The sequence below is a fragment of the Danio rerio genome, chromosome 17 (genome assembly GCF_049306965.1).
Source record: "Danio rerio strain Tuebingen ecotype United States chromosome 17, GRCz12tu, whole genome shotgun sequence".
Taxonomy (NCBI): Eukaryota; Metazoa; Chordata; class Actinopteri; order Cypriniformes; family Danionidae; genus Danio; species Danio rerio.
The window spans coordinates 26,798,440-26,819,612 of record NC_133192.1 but is presented as its reverse complement, the minus strand read 5'-3'; the positions used below and the strand labels follow the sequence as shown (position 1 = coordinate 26,819,612).

At 36.4% G+C, this 21,173-nt stretch overlaps 2 protein-coding genes across 9 annotated transcripts in view; both read right to left on the bottom strand.

The window, feature by feature from the left end:
* Positions 1-362: 362 nt before the first annotated feature.
* tdh2 (L-threonine dehydrogenase 2) lies at positions 363-11,558 on the bottom strand. Its single transcript, NM_001099417.1, is given in 9 exon segments — positions 363-1,626; positions 4,613-4,882; positions 5,302-5,392; positions 7,031-7,203; positions 7,368-7,517; positions 9,213-9,283; positions 10,228-10,270; positions 11,007-11,163; positions 11,330-11,558. Coding segments are annotated over 8 exon segments (1,092 nt in total). The 5' UTR covers positions 11,155-11,163; positions 11,330-11,558; the 3' UTR covers positions 363-1,480.
* Positions 11,559-11,852: 294 nt separating this feature from the next.
* zgc:154055 overlaps positions 11,853-21,173 on the bottom strand; it is a 63,500-nt gene continuing 54,179 nt past the window's right edge. For 6 of the 8 annotated variants that reach the window (XM_073927325.1, XM_073927326.1, XM_073927324.1 and 3 more), the window contains 5 exons: positions 20,368-20,529; positions 16,631-16,772; positions 16,304-16,524; positions 13,892-14,043; positions 11,853-13,720 (listed from right to left, as the gene is read on the bottom strand). In XM_073927325.1, the coding sequence (XP_073783426.1) occupies positions 13,536-13,720; positions 13,892-14,043; positions 16,304-16,524; positions 16,631-16,772; positions 20,368-20,529 (862 nt within the window). In that variant the 3' untranslated portion in view covers positions 11,853-13,535. 8 annotated transcript variants of the gene reach the window in all.

Genomic DNA, 21,173 nt, shown 5'->3' with positions numbered 1-21,173 from the left:
TTAAAGTAAGCATTAAAGTAGCATTGTAAATTCTGTTAGAGTTTTGGAAAATTTGCTTTATTATTTGAGCTTTTAAGAAAATTATTTGAATAATAATAATATTGCTTATATTATTTGATCGTTTGAACATTTGAATTAATTTTTGTAAGCAAAACACTTCCATATCTTTTGTACAACTTTTTGGTGTACTTTTTTTAGCATATGGTCTTCTTTGTTAAGGCTGTTTTCCAATACATTTAATTCATTGCAGTAAGTATTTGAGACTTCTTGGAAAAATAAAATGTGATAAACATTGCCTCATAGATCCATCTTTTTTTAATTAATTTTAAAACCCATAATGACAAAAGACATAGACGGTGTGCTGCTTTAAAGTCGTTTATTTGACATACACTGCATCTTTCCAGTTCTGAATGAGAATCATTAGCAACTTGTGAGGTTGAGTGATAACTGAACATTAAGGCGGTTTAACACAATATCTTTTGTCCAGAAATCACAATTCCTTCTATAGAAGGGAGACTTTCAGACAGGCTGAATAAAAAAAAACACTCCCTTAAATGGTGAGGCCTCTGCTGGTGTTTAAGCCAGCAGTGTTGCTCTTATGAGTAAACAGAAATGTAAAAAATACATTTCACTTCACAGTGTATAAATAATACATCAGCAGCGCTGATAGATTAAGTACTTAGTTCACACCACCACACTATACATTGTGAATCCAGAGCCCTTCGATAGCTGACTCTAAATAAATAAAGCCATTACAGATCATAATGGGCTGAACAGAACCCAAAATTCAGGCAACTGTGAAATTCTCACAGATAGCAGCTGGAACAAAGGCAATATTGATTTTTTCCTTGATTCACGCTAAAGCTAGTAGTGGTTTAAAGCTTCTTCTACCCATGAATGTGTTCAAATCGAGGTGGACTGTTTACATCTTGCACACAATACATGGTCTGGAGCACTGTAGAGTGAAAGATATCTAAAGGTTTTACTGCATTTGTGCAAATGTAGCATCTCTGGGCCATTCATTCCTTTCCAGAAAAGTTGTATTTTGATTATAACATCAGAACTATAAGAGTCCTGAAGGTGAAAACTGGGGCCAGAATGTTTTTCAGTGCTGACCTTGCTAACTATGTCTAGTACATAGAGTAATATCATTGCATTAATATTGCTATCATGTTCATCATCGTCATCATATCCATTTGCATTTGTCGTTTCTTTTTCCCCCCAACAACTTAAAAACTATGTACTGTAAGAGTAGATCACAGAGAAGATAGACAGAGTCTCCTGAGCAGTATGAGAGAATGTAAGCTTTCGCTGTTGAATTACATGTTTTCTTCACAAGCATATGTTTGTAGAGAACTGCCTGTATTAGCAGCTCTCTGACTGACGGAATGTGGTCCAAAGAATCAACTCCCAAATTTGAGACGAGGAGAGTTTGCAAATGCTGGTGATCTGTGTTTCAGTCAGTCCCTGAGAAGACCTGCTAGCTGACAGGTAGTCCAGCATTGGTTCTCTTTTCGCGGATGGAGGCCAGCATGTCTGTGACCAGCTCTGACAGACTGAATGCAGGCTTCCAGCCCCAATCCTGACGAGCATTAGAATCATCAAACCGCACTGGCCAGCTGTCTGCTACAGAATGAACATAACACTTTATGAGCATGTTAATTATTGCAGTTATCAAGGCTTTTATATTTGTATAGTTGTACTTCTGAGATGCTAAATTACATAAACATTCTAAAAAAGAAAACTGATCAAAATTAGAGAACTCTTCCACATACAATCCCTGTTATAGGTATTAATCTGGCTATTTGTTATCATTTCCCTAAAGTTCCCATAAAATAAAAATAAAAATGTGTAGATGTATTTTCAGTCTGTTAGTTTTAAGAACATCTGTATGCTGGTGTGCACTAAAACAGTGTTAAAATTCACGTTTAGGAGATACAAAACTGGCAAAAACATGTAAAGCTTGCAGTTTATCACTTCCGTCTAAATGGATCATTGTTTTTTTCTTTTCACATCACCTCATATTTCATTTGCTTATCAAAGCTTGACCAATCAAATGCTCTCCAGTGCCTGACAGCCCCGCTCCCTTCAAGATGCTTCTCCTAAGCTTTTCATTTGATACACTTGAGCTCACTCTCACTGGCAGATTTCTAGAATATTGCATCTTAAAAAGTATCACTTGCTCATTCAAGTCTCTACAAGGCTGGTTGTCCAGAACAGACAAATACAAGAGAGCACAGATTAATGCAGAGAATCCCACGGGGCAATAAGTTTAACGCTTTACGATATGTATTGGCATACCCTTTTTTTTTCTCAGTAGTGGAAGCCTTCATAGTTATGTAAACTTTAAGTGCAGTGAATGGGAGAGTATAACAAATAATTTTACTCTGTTTGCTAAAGAAAAACTCCATGATGGTGTTATCAAGACATTCAGAAAAAGCAAAAAAATAATACAATTTTGCAAGACTAATAACAGTCCTGCAGTTCAAACGGCTCACATAATCTGTCATTTGTTTTTAGTAATTTGATGCAAACATGACATAATACATACATAAATATAATTGCCGACCACAACTGCTCAATATCACAAACTTCTAATCAGCCAATCACATGGCAGCAACTCAATGCATTTAGACATGTAGCTGTGGTCAATAAAATCTTCTGCAGTTGAAACCAAGCATCAGAATGGGGAAGAAAGATGATTTGAGCGACTTTGAATGTGGCATGGTTGTTGGTGCCAGACAAGCTGGTCTGAGTATTTCAGAAACTGCTGATCTACTGGGATTTTTACACAACCATCTCTAGGTTTTACAGAGAATGGTCTGAAAAAGAGAAAATATCCAGTGAGCGGTAGTTCTGTGAATGCAAATGCCTTGTTGATGCCACAGGTCAGAGGAGAATGGTCAGACTGGTTCCAGCTGATAGAAAGGCAACAGTAACTCAAATAACCACTCAATAACTTTATGGGCTGCAGCAGCAGAGGGCCACATCGGGCGGCACTCCTGTCTGCCAAGAACAGGAAACGAGGCTACAATTTGTGCAGGGCAGGCTTACCAAAGTTGGACAATATTTTAATATAGGATATTTTCCACCAAAGCCTACCTGTGTATTGTTGCTGACCATGTCCATCCCTTTATGACCACAGTGGACCCATCCTCAGATGTCTACTTTCAGCAGGATAACACACCATGTTATAAAGCGTGAATCATCTTAGACTGGTTTCTTGAACATGACAATGAGTTCACTGGACTCAAATGGCCTCTACAGTCAGCAGTTCTCAATCCAAACGAACACCTTTGGGATGTGGCGGAATGGGAGATTCGCATCATGGATATGCAACTGACAAATCTGCAGCAACTGCGTGATGCTATCATGTCAATCTGGACTGAAATCTCTGGGGAATATTTCCAGTGCCTTGTTGAATCTGTGCCATAAAGGCAGTTCTGAAGGCAAAAGGGGGTCCAACCTGGTACTAGTAAGGTGTACCTAATAAAGTGGCCAGTGAGTGTATGTAAATGTTCATGTTTTTTTAAAAATGAAAATAGTAAAAACTTTCAAGGAATTAAGATGCAGATGACTGTTAAATGCACCATTGAATCTTTTGAAAATGGTCCATTCCAGAAAATTTATGATTTATTATATTTGTTTCTCCTATATTTCAGTATTTTGGTTTGTAGTTCTCAATTTTGACATCTCTAGGGCAAAAGCAGCTGCGTGAATGCGAAAGCTTGAAACAGAAAAAAGACTTACCGCGTTTACACCATGTTTACAAATATAAGTGCTGCGATTTTGAGCTCATTTCTGATTAATAAGAAATTACCAGTATTACTGTGTGTAGGGGGCCCTTGAACTTTAAGAGAATTTGGACTGAAAGCCCTGCAGTAACCAAACCTCTAGTCAGTGAACCAGAAGAGACGGAAGAAGATTAATGATCACAGCAGACCAGAGTGAGAGACTAGTGATGTCCAGTGAGAGACTAGTGATGTCCAGTCAAACAAAGGAACGACCTCTACACCATTGTTTCAAACTCTTTCTTATCAAACACACCTGAATCAACTCATCAGAATACAAGAAGAGACTCCAAAACCTATAGGTATTGGGTCAGATAAGTGACACATCCAAAATATGTACTGTTGGTGTGCCTCCTGGAAAACAGTTGGGAAACACTGCTCCACACTATAGTTTTGATTGGTGTAACCCTCAAATTTAGTAGTAAACTATCTCTGCTCTACAGTCATTGCTGTTCTGTAATTCTGATCATTGTGTTTCCCATAAAATAATAGGCTTTTGTCGAAGTGTCTTGGTTTGTTTCGTGGTATAGCTGCAACTAAAATTTGTACACATTTTTAACAATTTGAGAATTCAGAAATTGTTCTCTAGCTTGGAGAAAATAAATAATTTTTTACATATAAATAAGATTTTGTTACATATAATTTTTAATATTTAACCTAAAGTGTCCCCAGTTATGCTATTTATTCCTAATTTTCAACAATGATTAGCCTGGGCAATAATTGCCTAAGCAAAATGAAAGCATGAACATCCAAAATAAAATAGTTACAAAATGAGTTCAGTCTACTTTAAAAGGTTATTCCCTCTCTCACGCTGTTCTTACCAATCTTCTGCCGGATGGCATCAGGGTTGTATGTGACCCTCAGGTGGGGCAGGTGTTTGCGGATCTCTTCAGCCACTTCTTCAGGTGTGAAGCTCATGGCTGCGATGTTGTACGTGCGTAGCGAAAGACAGCTTTCAGGAGCCTGCATGAATTCAATGGTGGCCCTGTGGCAGTCAGAGATGTGCATCATGGGGAGCCGAGTGTTGGGACGCAGGTAGCATTCATGGTGGCCAGTGCTGAGGGCATCATGAAAGATCTGGACAGCATAATCTGAGGAAAAACAGCACTATTAGATTAGATGTGCTGCTTTATTATCAGTAAATGACAAAGACATGAAGATTTGAGGCTCAGTTGGCATTTCTGTATGGAGTTTGCATGTTCTCCCCTTGTTTGTGTGGATTTCCTCTGGGTGCTCTGCTCCCCTACAGTCCAAAGACACGTGGTATAGGAGAATTGAATACAACAAAATTGTGGTGTATGAGTGTGTGTGTAAATGAGTGTGTTTCCCAGTACTGGGATTCAGCTGGAAGAGCATCCGCTGTGTAAAACATATGCTGGATAAGTTGGCTGTATGGCGACCCCTGATAAATAAAGGGATTAAGCCGAAGGACAATGAATGAATGACTGTGTGTCTGTCTTTGTGTACATATTGTGATTGTTAGTGAAGAAAATGTACAGCGGCTGATTACCGGTAGTGCCTCCTCCTGGCTTCGTGTGGGCAGAAACAACTCCTGGGTATCGCAAGCATCGGAAATCCAGGCCATATTTATGGTGTAGATACTAGTGAGAACAAAACAGAGTTAGGATGCCGGCATTTCGTAAATACTTTTACAAGTACTTTTTACAATACTTTTATTTGTTAGACCATTTAAAGGCAAATACCATTAAGTTCCGTTTGGACTTTTTAGTAACATCATTTAAAAATATCACATGTGCAAAGTTCTCTGTTGATAAAAATAAAAACAATAATGATAGTAGAAATTATTATTAGTAGTAGTACTGGTATAAAAAATAGAAAATAAATGAAATAATAAAAATTAGTTCAGCTAAGTTTTTTTTGTTTTGACATTCACACTTTTTAATAACAATTATCATGTGTCTTTTTGTATAGTTTGACTGTTTATGCTCAACATAGATTATCCTGTATATAATTATTTATAAAAATATATTTACAGGCGTCACGGTGGCGCAGTGATAAGCACTGTAGTGTATGTGTGTGAATGCAGGCGTGTTTCCCAGTGTTGGGTTGCGGCTGGAAGAGCATCCGCTGTGTAAAATATATGCTGGATAAGTTGGCGGTTCATTCCGCTGTGGTGACCCCTGAATAATAAAGGGACTAAGCCGAAAAGAAAACGAATGAATGAATATATTTATTAACACTCATCATCCTTCGTTGCTATTTTGGGGCACACTGTGTCACTTGTGAGTCACAATGTCCCAAAGGACTTAAGTGTTCATAAGTCAATAACTTTATTAATTTTTGTAGATTTGAAATTTATCAAAAACAAATCTTGACACTTAAAACTGTTTGGAGTAAAGATCTGAATTCTACATTTAGTGATGAACATTGGAAAAAAAATTGCCAAAACTGTAAAGTAATGCCAAGAAATTTTGGAGTAGGCTTAATACAATTTACATTTTTAAATCATTTAATTGGACTCCGAGTGGGATTTTTTTAGGCTTGGGTTGAAAGACTCTGCTGAATGCTGGAGATGTGAGAGCGAAGAAGGAGACTTGATGCATGTCCATGTGGTCCTGTTCTAAAATACAGGATTTCTGGGTTAAAGTGCACAGTTACATTCTGCTGTTTGTTTTGTCCAAAAATATATGTACTGGAAGACCCGTTCGTGTTGGGGTCTGGAGTGGATTCAAATAAGTATTATGAGAGGAAGACAAATCATTATGCAAGGATGGGGTTCAGCAGGTCCACCACTATTTCAAGAATGGGTTTCAGAATTGGGGAAGGAGGCAGCATATGAAAAAATGACATATAGATTACTTGATAACTGGAGGTTTATCAGAGAAGATGGGGAAATTATTTGGCATTTTTGGAGGATGAATATGGTCACTGTGGTGAGACGCATGGTAAAAGTGTAATGATCTTATTTGATTTATTTATGTATTATTATTATTATTATTATTGCGTTTTTTTTTTTATTTATGTGTTTTTTTACTATTATTATTTTTTGTATGTGTGCTTTTTTATTTATTAAGTTTATATTATTTATCTATATTTACTGGATTGATTATAGCAACATCTAATTACTGTAACTGCCACTGTTGAAAAGGGGAGGGGAAAGGGGGTGTTAAAAGATGCAAAGATGTGTAAACTGATGGTACTGTTAAATTATTGAAGAAAATAAATAATTTGAATCATAAAAAAAATAATAAGCAAACATGAAAAACATGAATCTTTACTTCCCCCATCAGCTCTGCGTGGACTTTGGAGACACCATAAATGGTGCGAGGTCTCTGAATACAGAGGTCAGGGGCTGGATCACGGGGAGATGAAGGGCCGAACGCTCCGATGGTACTGGGTACAAACAGCCGCAAGCAGTTCTCCAGAGCCAGATCTAACACATTATGCAGACCTAAAGAAAGAGGGGGTGGTGGGGAGGAGAAGAGGAGGCAGTGGCACAGGGGCAACAGGAGACGGGCAGAATGTGGGACGTCAGGGATAGATGAAACCTTATGTTGTAAATTAGGCAGCCATATAACATAAACTCTTAAAGCATGTGTGACTGAGTTGTGCCACCTGTGATGTTGATGGTGCGGGCGAGAGCCACGTTAGCTTCCCCGATAGCACTGAGCAATGCGCTATAATGCACCAACCAGGTGATTCTGTTATTCACTACCAGCTCCCTCAGGTTTTTGTAGTCCAGCACATCAGCGTATACAAACGGACCTGTGAGGAGGATCACACATCAGATGTTGAAAGTTAAAGAAGAATTTTATTCAGAAGCTATCACTGAAAAAAAGTTCCACACAATTGATTTGTGTTGGGACAACATGAAGGAATTAAGTTAACTTATTACTTTTTTATTTTGAACAAAAAACAATTGTTGTTTTTTGTTCAACTCCCCCCCCCCCCCTCTTTGGTATAATACATTAAATGCAAGTCTATAGTTTCTCAGCACTTTAAGAGTCGAAAAATCGTATGCAGTCAAAACAGAATGAATACCTGTGGCTCCTAATGAGAAATTGTTTTGCTTTTGAAGCAAAACATGGACATTATTGATAATCCTGAGCACATTCGCAAGTCTGGAGTGTGAGCTTTATCTGGAAGACTGACTTTTACAGATTTTCAAAATTTATTTGTTTGTTTATTTGTTAGACATTATTAATCCCAAAGGGAAATTCACATGTCACCGCAGAGCTCTCCATACTAAAAATAGATCAAATAAGTTACATATGTAAAAAAAATAATAATAAAATTACATTGATACTGCACACCTTAGTTTCAAACAACACGTACAACAACACTTGTCCATATATCTAATAACTATTACAATTCAGCCTAATTCATCTAGTGTGATTTTGGTTATAAAATCTGATTACTGTTGGTGAGAAGGATTTCCTGTATCTTTCTCTGTGACACTGAGGTTGAATTAATCGTGCACTAAAGAGCTTGTACACGCTTAGACTGTATAAAAGAAGGGATGATTATCGTGGATTATCATACTGACAAATTCATCCGTCATTCGATCATGTGCAATCTCTTCTACAGTGGGTAGCACACACCCTACAACAGAACCTGCCCATTTTATAAGCGTATTTAATTTGTTGTTTAATTTGTTGTTCTTTTAATCTAACAGTGCCCCTCCCCAGCAGGTTACCAGTTTGACACACACCAAAGGACTTTAGTCGTGTTAATAAATGAATGCGACTCTGACCCTTCTTATACACTTAAATTTGATAATGCACTGAATTAATGTTCAGTTTCTTACAAAGACTGGTCTTTTGCTTTAGATCTCAATGTATCGCCAGGAGTCATGTGTATTATTTTTATTTTAATAATAATAATAATAATATATATATATATATATATATATATATATATATATATATATATATATATATATATATATATTATTATTATTTTTTTTTTTTTAAATGTATTTATTTTATTTTTTTTTACCATCAATCAATTTCATCAAAAAATAATATTTTGGATATTCTAAGAGTGAATAAATTTTCATTTCTGCCCTTAAACATATACTGTAAATGAACTCAAAAAATTTAAATGTATGTTTCCTATTCTTAATATATTTTAAAATGTAGTTTATCCATTTGATGACAAAGGATGTTATATTATAATAAATCATTTTAAAAATAATAATAAAAGCTTAAGTGCTTTAAAGTTTTTTATTGTTGTATTTGTTTATTTCATATCGGTTACTGTAATTACTAATAGTAACAACTTTTTGTACAGTGTTATTGAAATCTATTTGGAGAGTTGAAATATAAGAGCTACAGAATGATTAAACTCTTACTGTAAACTTTAACAGCCACTCTTTGGCATCCACGTGGCTCTATATATGTTGCACCTGATACATTCGTCAGAGGCGTACAGTATATATCCATCTGAGACTCAACATACCCATGTTATAAACCTCAGTGGGAGGCCTCCTAATGTCCGACAGGATGATGTTTTCCTTTCCGTACTGCTGCCTGATGTAAAAGAAGTTGTGATTATAAATCCTATTAAACAAAATTAAATGACAACACAACTTTACAGAATCTCCTTCTGGAAATTAAAAGCAAGGCACATATCCAGTCTATGCAAAACTTAAAAAGACAGTTCACCCAAAGCCACAAAATAAAAAATGTACTTACTCTTTACTTCTTCAAAGCCAGCTTGAGTTTCTTTTTTTGTTGATCATGAAAGAAAATATTTAGAAAATTGCTAGCTGCTAACACCATGGGTGGATTTTATAGATATGTGAGGTAAGTGGCCGCTTGCTCCAAGAAATCTGAGGGCCACCATCTAAAATTACCTATAAACTATAACATTGTTCTCTACCATATTTTGTAGTAAGAGTCAAATACATTTTTACATAATTAAATGTTATTTAATACAAACTGAAATATAATATTATAAAAATAATAATGTAATGCTATGTAATAACAAAATTATAAAATAAAATGTCCACCACTCCCAATCATGGAGCAGTCTGGCAGTCACATTTACTTAAAAATATATATTATTTTTAGTTGTAAATTCACTTTAAGAAAATGAATAATTTAATTAAGAAGATTAAGTGATATAAAAAACAGCAAAATATTATACATTAACATTAAAAAAAGAAGAAAGGGTGCATTTCAGGATTTGGGCCCCCCCCCCCAAGGCTGGAGTTGCTAATGGACCTCGAATTACTAAATCCGCCCCTGAGTAAAACTAATTGACTTCCGTCATATTTTTTTTGTCCCATGAAACCAGCATTCTTCAAAATATCTTCTTTACAGAGGAAAGAAACTAATAAGGGTTTAAAACAAGAGGGAGAATAAATGATGCAACAATTTAGATTTTTGGGTGAACTATGCCTTTAAAACTGTGTTCTGGAGACTGATGTCAAATTTCTCTCACACAGCAGATCTTTCAGATATTGCCTAACCTCAGCATTTGTGCTAATCCAACTCCAAGCTGTCCCAGGCCACCTTTTTACAAAAGAAAAACACTTTCAGTGAAAAATAACAATTGAAAAACAATGAAAAACAACAATCATATAACAATCAAGAATGCCATCATCAACCATGCTTCATCTATATTGTAGCATCAATCTGAATACACTAAATCAAACTGTAAAAAGTGTTTTATTTTCTCATTATATTGAAAAAAAAACATTTGATGGAGATAAATAAAGGTAAATGTAAAATAAATAAAAGTAAAAGAAATAAATGGTCACCATAGGAAAATGATACCTCAAATCAAGTGAAAAAAACAACTAAAACCAGATCTAATTATACAGCTATTGCTTTAGACTAATAGCCTACCCAAGACATGTCATAGGTATGATTATATTTTAAATATTTTGAAATCATTCACCATGACTAAAACACCATTTCTTTATCTGCAAATAGATATACAAACAAAGCAAAAAATGCAAGTTTCATAAACAGGCTCTGTGTGATTGTTATTGTGCAGACATTTTTCAGCTCTACTTCCATTTACTCACTCTTTACACGCTATTACACAAGCATAAAACAGCCGCGCGCGCTCCATTGTGCGCACGCGGAGCGCTTTTTACATTGTTTATTCCCAGCCCATTGTCACGGCGATCAATAGAAGCGTCTCTTACGGGACACGGCAAACAAACACAGAAGACGTGATGAAACCCGACGGCTGTTTTACACCAAAACACCAAGGTCTGACACACGCTGGACACATGGGCACCTGTGATGAGGACTCGAGGACTGTCCGTCGGAGGCTCGGAGGACTCGCTGCTCGGCCATCGATTGACCTGACGCGGAGACAGACTCATTCCGCGAGCCATCCGGCCGTTACACAACGAGCGGACACACAACCGGACACCTGACAGCATGACGTCTCTCTGTCAGTGCATAAACACATCAGTCATCAAATCTATTTAGCAACAACACGCAATACATTTTTCTTTTTTAGTATTTGTAAAATGAAGAACAGTTGTTACATCATAAAGCTTGGAGATCAGTACACAAGTCAAGTAACGTTAGCTGAAAAAAAGCGCACAATCTCACCTTGAACTTCAAAACTTGAAATCCGCGACGATGTGAAACACGTGTCCTGCATCAAAATCACAACATTGCTGTGGCGTCTCCGGTGGCGGAAAATTAAGTAAGTAAGTAGTGCTGATAAAAGGGATTTTCATGGTATTTAACTGTTAGAATTAAGAGATTACTGCCCGATTGGTTGCCGGAGGAGCGCATCGAATGTCCATTGGATAAACAAGTGGCCGGAGCAGAGAATGCTGGGAAATGTAGTTTTGTGGTTACGCTAGCGCACACGGTCGCGTGATGACGCCTGCGCTGTCCATTAGCACTAGAAGAGGGCAAACTTGCTGACGGGCTGCCCACTCCGGATTTATATTGTGTAGGTGAGTTTAGCTGAGCTGGGGCTTTACTCAGAGGACTTCATTGGCCAGTGAGATGTTATTGTTTGTGTGTGCGCCATGCAGAATGCCTTTTTTAGTACCGTTAACCTGGTTTGATATTCAAACAAATTCAAAATATATATTAAATTCAAATAATTTAATATAATGTCTGTGGTTATTATAAATTTTATTCAAATAAAATGTATAATTGAAAAAAATAATAATAATACAAAAAGTAAATGCCATACAAACGCTCTGGCAGGACACACTTTCATGATGCTAATTCATATTAAATAATATCTCATAATTCATTCATTCATTTTCTTTTGGGCTTAGTCCTTTTATTTATCAGGAATCGCCACAGCGGAATGAACCGCCAAATTATTAAGCACATTTTTTACGCAGCGGATGACCTACCAGCTGCAACTCATCACTGGGAAACACCCATACACTCTCATAAACTATGGCCAATTTAGCTTATTCAATACACCAATAGTGCATGTCTTTGGACTGTGAGGGAAACCAGATCACCCAGAGGAAACCCACATGGACACAGGGAGAACATGCAAACTCCACATAGAAATGACACAGCCAAGGGTCGAATCAGCAACATTTTTGTCGTGAGGTGACAACACTACCCACTGCGCCATCATATATAATAATCTAATCTAATCTAATCTAACATAATATATGAAAAAATATTGTTGTTATACATTCTTCAAAATGAAATAAGATATAAGTAAAAAAACATAATCTAAGCAATATAAATATATAAAAATGTCATAATGCTGACATAAACTAACCAGGACAGATTTTAATTATATTAAATATGAAATAATTATAATAAAAAATTACATGTGTGGAGTTAGCATGCTCTCCCCATGTTCGTGTGGATTTCTTCCGAGTGCTCCGGTTTCCCTCACAGTCCAAAGACATGCGGTAGCGGTGAATTGAATAAACTAAATTGGCTGTAGTGTATGAGTGTGTATGAATGCGAGAGTATATGGGTGTTTCTCAGTACTGGGTTGCAGCTGGAAGGGCATCCGCTGTGTAAAACATATGCTGGATAAGTGGGTGGTTCATTCCACTGTGGCGACCCCTGATAAATAAAGGGATTAAGCCAAAAGAAAATAAACGAATGAATAATAAATGACTAGTCCCCATTAGATTCTAATGTTTTCTCTTGCATAAATTGTAGCAGTTTAAATAAATAAATTCTTCTTTATGAACATTTTGAGTGTACATGTCTGTACACATGTTATTATATCATTTCCTCATGCACTGGTTCATTTCTGACCCTTCTCTTAAGCATTAAGATGAGAACAGTAGGCTATCCTGTGAATATGATAATGCATGATCCTGCCTATAACGTATGAATAAATACATACGAATGAAATGTTTATTTGAGTTTAAATCCTCCCCGTGGAAAGTTATAAATATAGATCTTTCATCAAAAAGTCATACTTGAACATATTTGGATGCTTTATGTAGCAATTAACCAATTAGAATGAAGTATTCCAGATATTAAACCATGCACCAATGTTGAAAATACTGTCTGCAACTTTATCAAACCTACTTAAGGTTTCTTGAATTTCTCACATTCCCACTGATTCAACATTTAGCTGACTGCTGTAACAGTCAACTGAAAACTATTTACCAAAAAACAAACACTGACGTTCAAATGGCAGTATGTCTGATTACTATGCAACAATAGTACATCAGATTGCTCTCATAAATTACGTTACATCTGAAAGCCTTGTAAATGCAAGCCAATCTGATAGGCGGTGATGCTAATTTAATTGAAGTTCTTGCCAAGACACAGCAGGTTCCACAGTGTTCATTCTACCGTGAGGTCACAAAATAGTAAGCTCATCCATGAGGTTTTCAAATGGGGTCAAGGTGTCACAGTGTGTACTTGTGTTATTATTTTTGGTCCTGTCAGATCCAGCTCTCTCTTTGTGCTCTTTCACAATGCTCCACACCTCTTCTCGGGCTTCTTCCATGTTCTGAGCATATTCTGTCCACCTGAGAAACAGCCCTGCACACAAACCCATACGAAGATCATCAGGATGCTGTTGGACAGATCAGTAGCCTGTGTGTGTGTTTTTTTTTGACTCTATATATCAATAAAATAAAATAAAAAATTGAATGCAGTTTTGAGACAAGCTGTGACTTTCAGAAATGTGCATTTCTGTGTGTACTTACTGACCTGTCCACAGCTGTAAGGACTGAGGATGAACTGAAGGCCAAATGGCCAGATCTGTGGGTTCGTACAGTGGATTGAGGTACTGCTCATCAATATCAGGCTTCAATAAGGCCTGAAACAAACAGTGTGTCTTCTCCTTCACACCTGCGGCATATCTAGACCAGGTAAAAATAAATGATTAAATGACGAAAATAAATAAACAACATGATGTCATATAAATATTAGGTAAATATAAAACAATTTACAAAAATCCTGCACCAACTCTGCTGTTTCCAAGTTTTAATGACCATATACAATATAAATGTTTTGGTCTCTTCATTGAGGAAAATGGGAAGTATTTGAAATTTGGACACACACACACACACACACACACGCAGGAACGCACGCATGCATGCACACATGCTCACACAGACACGCACGCACGCACAAACAGTTGCATACATGGTTTATAGGGACACTCTTGAGGGTTAATGTATTTTACAATGTAAAAACCCCTTTATTATTTGGCCCTACCCCACTCCTATAACCAACCCACATAGAAATCAACCCTCACAGAAACCAGTGGCAAATTTTGAATTTCAAAAGACCTTGTTAAGTATGATTTTTAAGCATTTTGAATTAAAGGGACACGAGGTGTGACCCTGTAAACCATTTTTAATTGAGTACAACTAAGTCATACCAATGTCATTTCATTGTGTGTCCCTGTAAAACACATAAACCTGTTCTCACACACACAGATGCACACACACACACACACACACAAAATGTTCAGAACAAACTGACCAAATTTGATTCCATTGTTTAGGTGGAGATGAGAGATATTTATAGGGATGTCCAGATCTGATCGCGTGATTGAAAATCAGGCCCGATCACGCAATTTCAGACTCGATCGAAATCGGACATTACCTCCCGATCAGGACTCGAGTATATATATATGTATATTATATATGTTTTTTTTATTTTTCAGCATATCTATAGTTATGCGGTGGCACAGAGTTAGACCTTTTACTTGACTTCATACAGAAACAGCAACACATGTGGTATGACATCACTTTGTTGCAGAGCTGCTAATGGTTAAATGCTGGCAAAGTAAAAAACGGAAGCAGCTTGAAGCAGAAAGCGCGAGTATATCTGTAGTCTGAAGGTATGATAAAGTTGATGACAACATTGCCATAGCAAACTGATAAATGTAAACTTTGGTTTGCCTGCTGGGTATTTTAGGTGAGGTGCTATTTGTTTTTATAGTATTTTTTTTTACATTTACTTTTGCACTAAAGTCCAAAAGAGAAGGACTGATGTTTAAGATGTACATTTCTGATGAAGTGCTCTGTTTGTTAACAAAGTTGTTGAATGTTAAAATAAGATGAATAAATTAAAAAAAGGAACATCCTGGATCTGTTTTTCCACTCTTCTTTATTTTTTTTTATGTATTATAGAAGTATGGAATTAGGTTTCGGTTTCGGTAGATACTCAAAATCAAATGACTCGGACTTGGACTCGAGGGCAAAAAACCTGACCGGGACATCCCTAGATATTTACACTATAGTAATTAAACCACAGCTAAACAACAAATCTAACAGTGACTCGAGAATTTCGCACAGTACTGTAACAACTATAATGCATGAATACATTAAACAAATCATTTTTTTTTTTGTTGTTGTTAAAATTCGTATAAAAAGTTCATTTTTACAAATGTTTTCTATGTCATATAATATTGATCTTTTGGAAAATCTCCACATTTTCATACATAAATATTAAGCAACACTGATAATGGTGTAAAGTGTATTTTAAGCATCAAATCAGCTTAGGACAATTGTTTTTGAAGAATCATGTGACAATAAAAACTGGAGTACTGATGCTGAAAATTTTCCTTTCACAAAAATAAATGACTTTTTAAAACATATTAAATTGGCATATAATTAAATGCACTGCAAAAATAAGAGTGTCTAGTCCAACATCTACAGGATGCTAAATCAAAAAGCATTTTCTTGACAAGTAAATAAATATTGTCTTGGTTTAACTTAAGACAAGCAAAATGATCTGCCAATGGGGTAAGCTAAATAATATTATTTCAAAGTAAAATAAATATAATTTAGCTTACCTCATTTGCAGATTACTCTGCTTTTTTAAGGAAAAAATATTTTGATATATTATTTGTGAAAACAAGAAAATACTTTTTACTTGTGTGGAAAATGCTTCTCGATTTAAGAATCGTCAGAAGGACAAGAAACCAGACAAAAACTCTAAATAAGAAAATCATTTTTGCAGTGTGGCAATAATATTTCATTCATATTAATAATAATAATTCATACTAGATGAGCATAGAAGACTTTAAATTTTATCAAGAGTATTAAAATAATGCTACAAAATTGTAAACATTAATGTGATTGTCTTTCAGGGATCATGTTTGCCCACCTCTCCTGCTCACTGTTACACAAGAAGGTTCCATAGTCCGAAGCGTAAACTTCTTGTGCCAGACGGAGCAGCAGAGCCTCACTAAACTCCATTGCGAGAGGAAACTGGCGCCACACTTGCCATACACAGTCAAGCAGCAACAGGAACGTCGGGCACTCCTGCTTCAGACGGGCATGAGAGTATGCTGAATGAACACAGCGCAGCTGGAATGGGTGTCCAGCCTGAGAAACAACAAGCATAAAACCAATCAACCTTTTGATCAACAGTAGGGACGTGCCTTTGTTGAGCTTTCACAAAATTCATGAAAAATGTCACACAAAGAATCACCTGTATCCAGTCTCTCTCCAACAGGCAGAGGAAGCCGCTGAGAGATCTAGATGCGGGGTCTAGGATAAGCTGAGCTAGTGAGCTAACCAGCAGTGTGTTGTCTGTCCCTTCAGAGCCATGCACAAGCACAGAGTGAGCATCCCTGCAAAAAAAAAAAAAAAAAACACCAGAGATAATTAGTTGAAGTCAGAATTTTTTTGCCCCCCTGAATTATTACCCCCGCCCCCTGTTTATTTATTTCCCTGTTTTCTGTTTAACAGAGAGAAGATTTTTTTCAACACATTTCTAAATGTAATAGTTTTAATAACTCATCTATAATAACTGATTTATTTTATCTTTGCCATGATGACAGTAAATAATATTGGACTAGGTATTTTTCAAGACACTTCAATATGGCTTAAAGTGACATTTAAAGGCTTAACTAGGTTAGTTAGGTTAACTGGGCAGGATAGGGTAATTAGGCAAGTTATTGTATAACTATGGTTTGTTCTGTAGACTAATGAAAAAAAATTAGCCTTGAGGGGCCAATAGTTTTGTCCTTTAAAAAATTAAAAACTGCTTTTATTCTAGTCGAAATAAAACAATTAAGACTTTCTCCAGAAGAAAAAATATATTATTAGACATACATAAAATGTCCTTGCTCTGTTAAACATCATTTGGGAAATATTTTAAAAAGAGAAAAAATTTAAAGGGGGGCTAATAATTCTGACTTTAAATGTAAATCTTAAAGCCATGCATGTGCCCACAGTGACCAACCTTACAAAAAGCAGAAAGGCAAAACTGATATTTTGAAATGCTGTGCATTTCATGGATTTATACATTAGAATATGTCATGACATGTTCAATACTTATTTTACACGCTATATGTAAATAAGTAAAATAAAAGCATATTCAAAATAAAATAAATATTGAACACAAAAGCCAAAAAAAAAAAAATAAAAAGTATATTGCTCTGGTGTGATTTCTTTTCCTTAAACTTCAACAGGGTATTCAAATCTTGACGCTTCTGTGGGTCTTGTCTATAAACTCTGTTCTTTAGTTCTTATTTTCTAATGGATTCAAATCAGGTGATTAGCTGGGCCATTCTAGCAGCTTCCTTGAGTTCCTTAGAGTTTCCTTGGCTGTGTTTGGAATCGCTGTCTTGTTGAAATCTTCATCATCCTGGTAATGTAGGTGTTGGGACTAAGGCTACTAATATTAATTTACACTGAGGTCTGAAGAGGATTGATTACTAAATACTGAGAGATTTCAGCGGGTGTCTAGGCAGTCCATGCTCACTTCTTCATGAGATAAGTACTTTTCCCATTTTATTTTATTGCACAATTTAAATTCTCAACTAATTTGTTTTGTTGCCTTGCTATGCATAGATTTACCAAGACCATGAACATTTCAATATGTTTTCTGATAAAGCCAATTATTTGTAATATTATTGAAATATAAGTCTCAGCACCTATTCAGCTTGAAATATATGGACAATGTAAAAGCAACAAACATGACTAATGTATTGAAAAGGTGTTCAACAAAACTGAGCATGATACACCTGAGATTAAATCAGTTCTATTCTATATTATTACGTACTATTCTTGAATACTTTAGTGGTCTTTGATTAACACTGCACCAAATTAAAGAAGAAACAAAATTCACAGATTCTCATCCTGAAAACCATAACTCACATCAAAACCATCCGTCACATATTTAACATTTACCTTTAATTTTCAGATTAACACTGTGTCACAATGACCAGCGATCTAATCCTGGCAGATCGCTGGTAAAGACGCTGATCGCTAACGGACATTATATGGACTACAAGTTCCAGTCATGCACCGCTCACACGCACCTGTTCCAAATTTCGCTGATTGCACACACTTTCAGCTGTAGGATCATTATAGACTGATTACAAGGACTATTTACACAGCACACACGCACACTTCATTGCTGTCATGTTATACTGAATTGTGAACATTACAATGCATTTTCTTTGCCTTGCCTTGTTTTTGACCCTTGCTTTGTTTTGTTTGTTTGCTGTGTAAGAATTGAAATATTACAAATATTTTTGATGTCTTTGACAATTCAAAACATGAGCTGAAAACAGGGCCTATTGACTCCAAAACCCAGCAGGGGGGAATGCGGGAAAAACCAGTTCCTGCTGCATTTGCATCTGAGTATGCTGAAACTCAGCTTCATCCCCCCCATCTCACGCATATGGTCATTTCAATGTTTGAAAGTTCTACATTAACCAAACTGACTTTAACTATCATGTTTGATATCATTTGAAATGTCTCAGTGCGATTGGTACAATGGTCTTATTCTCTAAGAAATAGATATAATCAAAACAATAAATATATAACTTCAGGCATCTTTTGAACCACTGTGAAAGGTGTGACTTTTCCACTAAGTGTGAATGCCTTTTGTTATACACACCCGATTCCTTGAGGGACTTCTTGGATTATTTAAGGTAAAGTTTGAGAAAGGCTCAGCGCGATTCTGCCTACCCAGATCAGCCCATAACATGGAGCCTAGGCTCCACGTTATGTAAAATTTACACGTTATGTAAAAGGTCAGGTATGCATCTTTTCATCTTGGATTTATCTTTGATAATTTGATGTTTTGTATTGATCATTTATGAATTGACTGATTGAATTGGCATAATACATTTACCTGACTAATAAATTGTAATGTTTGACCATATTTTGCTCACTCTGTAATTATTAATTCAAGTAGATTACGCTGTATCCTTGTTTCCGCACGTCTTGCATCAGGTCAGTAGACGGACTAAAATCCAATTGAGATGGAGCATTGGGCACACTAATTGTGTTTTAGGGATCCGGCTGACTCTTGATATTGTTTCATGTGTACTTAGGTGGAAAGGGCGATAACTTCCGTCTAGGTCAACAAGGTGTTGCACGACTAACCTAGATTGGGTACCCGACCTTTGTTTGAAGGTAATATTATTCTAAATTAAGTTCATATGGGAAACCATGGGCTTGGTGAAAACCAAAGTTACTATAGAGTCCAGTAGTCGGGTACATTTATATTAATGCCCTAACCTCTAATTGGAAATGATGATTGTCTTAACTCAAAGTTGTACACCTAAGCGGGACTAACTAAAGTATTTTAGAACGAGCGCGCTGGTAGCGGCCATCTAAAGTATTAGTCAATTACCTCTGTTTAATATTCAAGACTGACCGGAGTGTGACCGTGAGGGACGCCTTCGGCCGAGGCGATTTCTCTGAGCGACATGAGCACCCGAATGAACGGATGTAATAGTTACTAGTGAAGACAAAAGGTTCAAACATTTATCTAAATTACATATTGATATAATCTTCTTAATGTTTTATAATTGGAGTCAGATAAAACAATGATAAATATATTAATATTCTAAACCACCTCATACTAAAATTGGAGTCAGATATGAGCTAAGTTAATATAAATCAACATTGTGCACTGGAAAGACCGAACAGGCATTAAACCTTCATCCACCAGTGGACACCGGCATTGGGCCAACTGGGTGGACCTTACAGCTGCCTGCCTGCCTTTTGACCATCAGCCTGTTTTAAACTACGACTTTGGATAGCCTGTATACATCTGTTTTGCTCCTATGTTGACCGTTTCATTTTCTGTTGAATAAAACCTGCATTTGGATCCGCACCTCTGTGCAATTATATGTTTCAACCTCAGATGGTGACAGAGCGCCCAAACTCCATAACTGTTTAGAGCTAAATAATGAACCTCCTCACCTCTCCACACACTCTGCCACCAGACCCGCAGTGGACAGTGCACTGTGAACATGAGAAAGCCATTTGGAGTTCTCCAGTTTACTGAGCCAGCGATCCACGCTGTGAGACTGATCACCGCACGCTTCCACAAGCTTAATAAGACTCTCCTGCAGAACCTTGCCCCTGCAAACACACATCATTACAAGCAAAAACTGTCAGATGCATCATTTAAAGAGAGTTTACCCCAAAATGGTGATCTGTAGCTATTAACTCACTGCCATTAGAGATGTAGCTGCCTTTTTTCTTCAGTGGAACATTCAAGTTTTTAGCTACAACATTTTTGGTAATTCATAAAAAGTTAATCAAAAAAAACATCTTGAAGCACTTCTTGAGTAAAAAAATACTGGCAAAATTTTTTTAAGATAATACACATATATTATGATATATTAAGTGAAAAAATCGGTCGGTGCAAGAAATTGCTCATTGTTTTATTTATAAGACCTGAGTGTATCGTCAGAAACTGCATGTATTAATTTTGTTTTGCCTGTAAATGTGTTATGATCACCACTGATCTAGCGGCTGCAGATCATTGGTAAATACGCAGATCACAAAAGAACTACATATCCAGTCATGCACTGCTCACACGCACCTGTTGCTCATTCTGTTGATTAAACACCCACACACAGCTGGAAGCTGCTCATGAACTGATTAGATGGACTTTATAAAAAGCACACACACACACTCACGACTGAGTCTTGTTATACTGTTACTGTGAATATTACAGCGTGTTTCTCTTGCCTTGCTTTGACCCTCGCCTTGTTTATTGG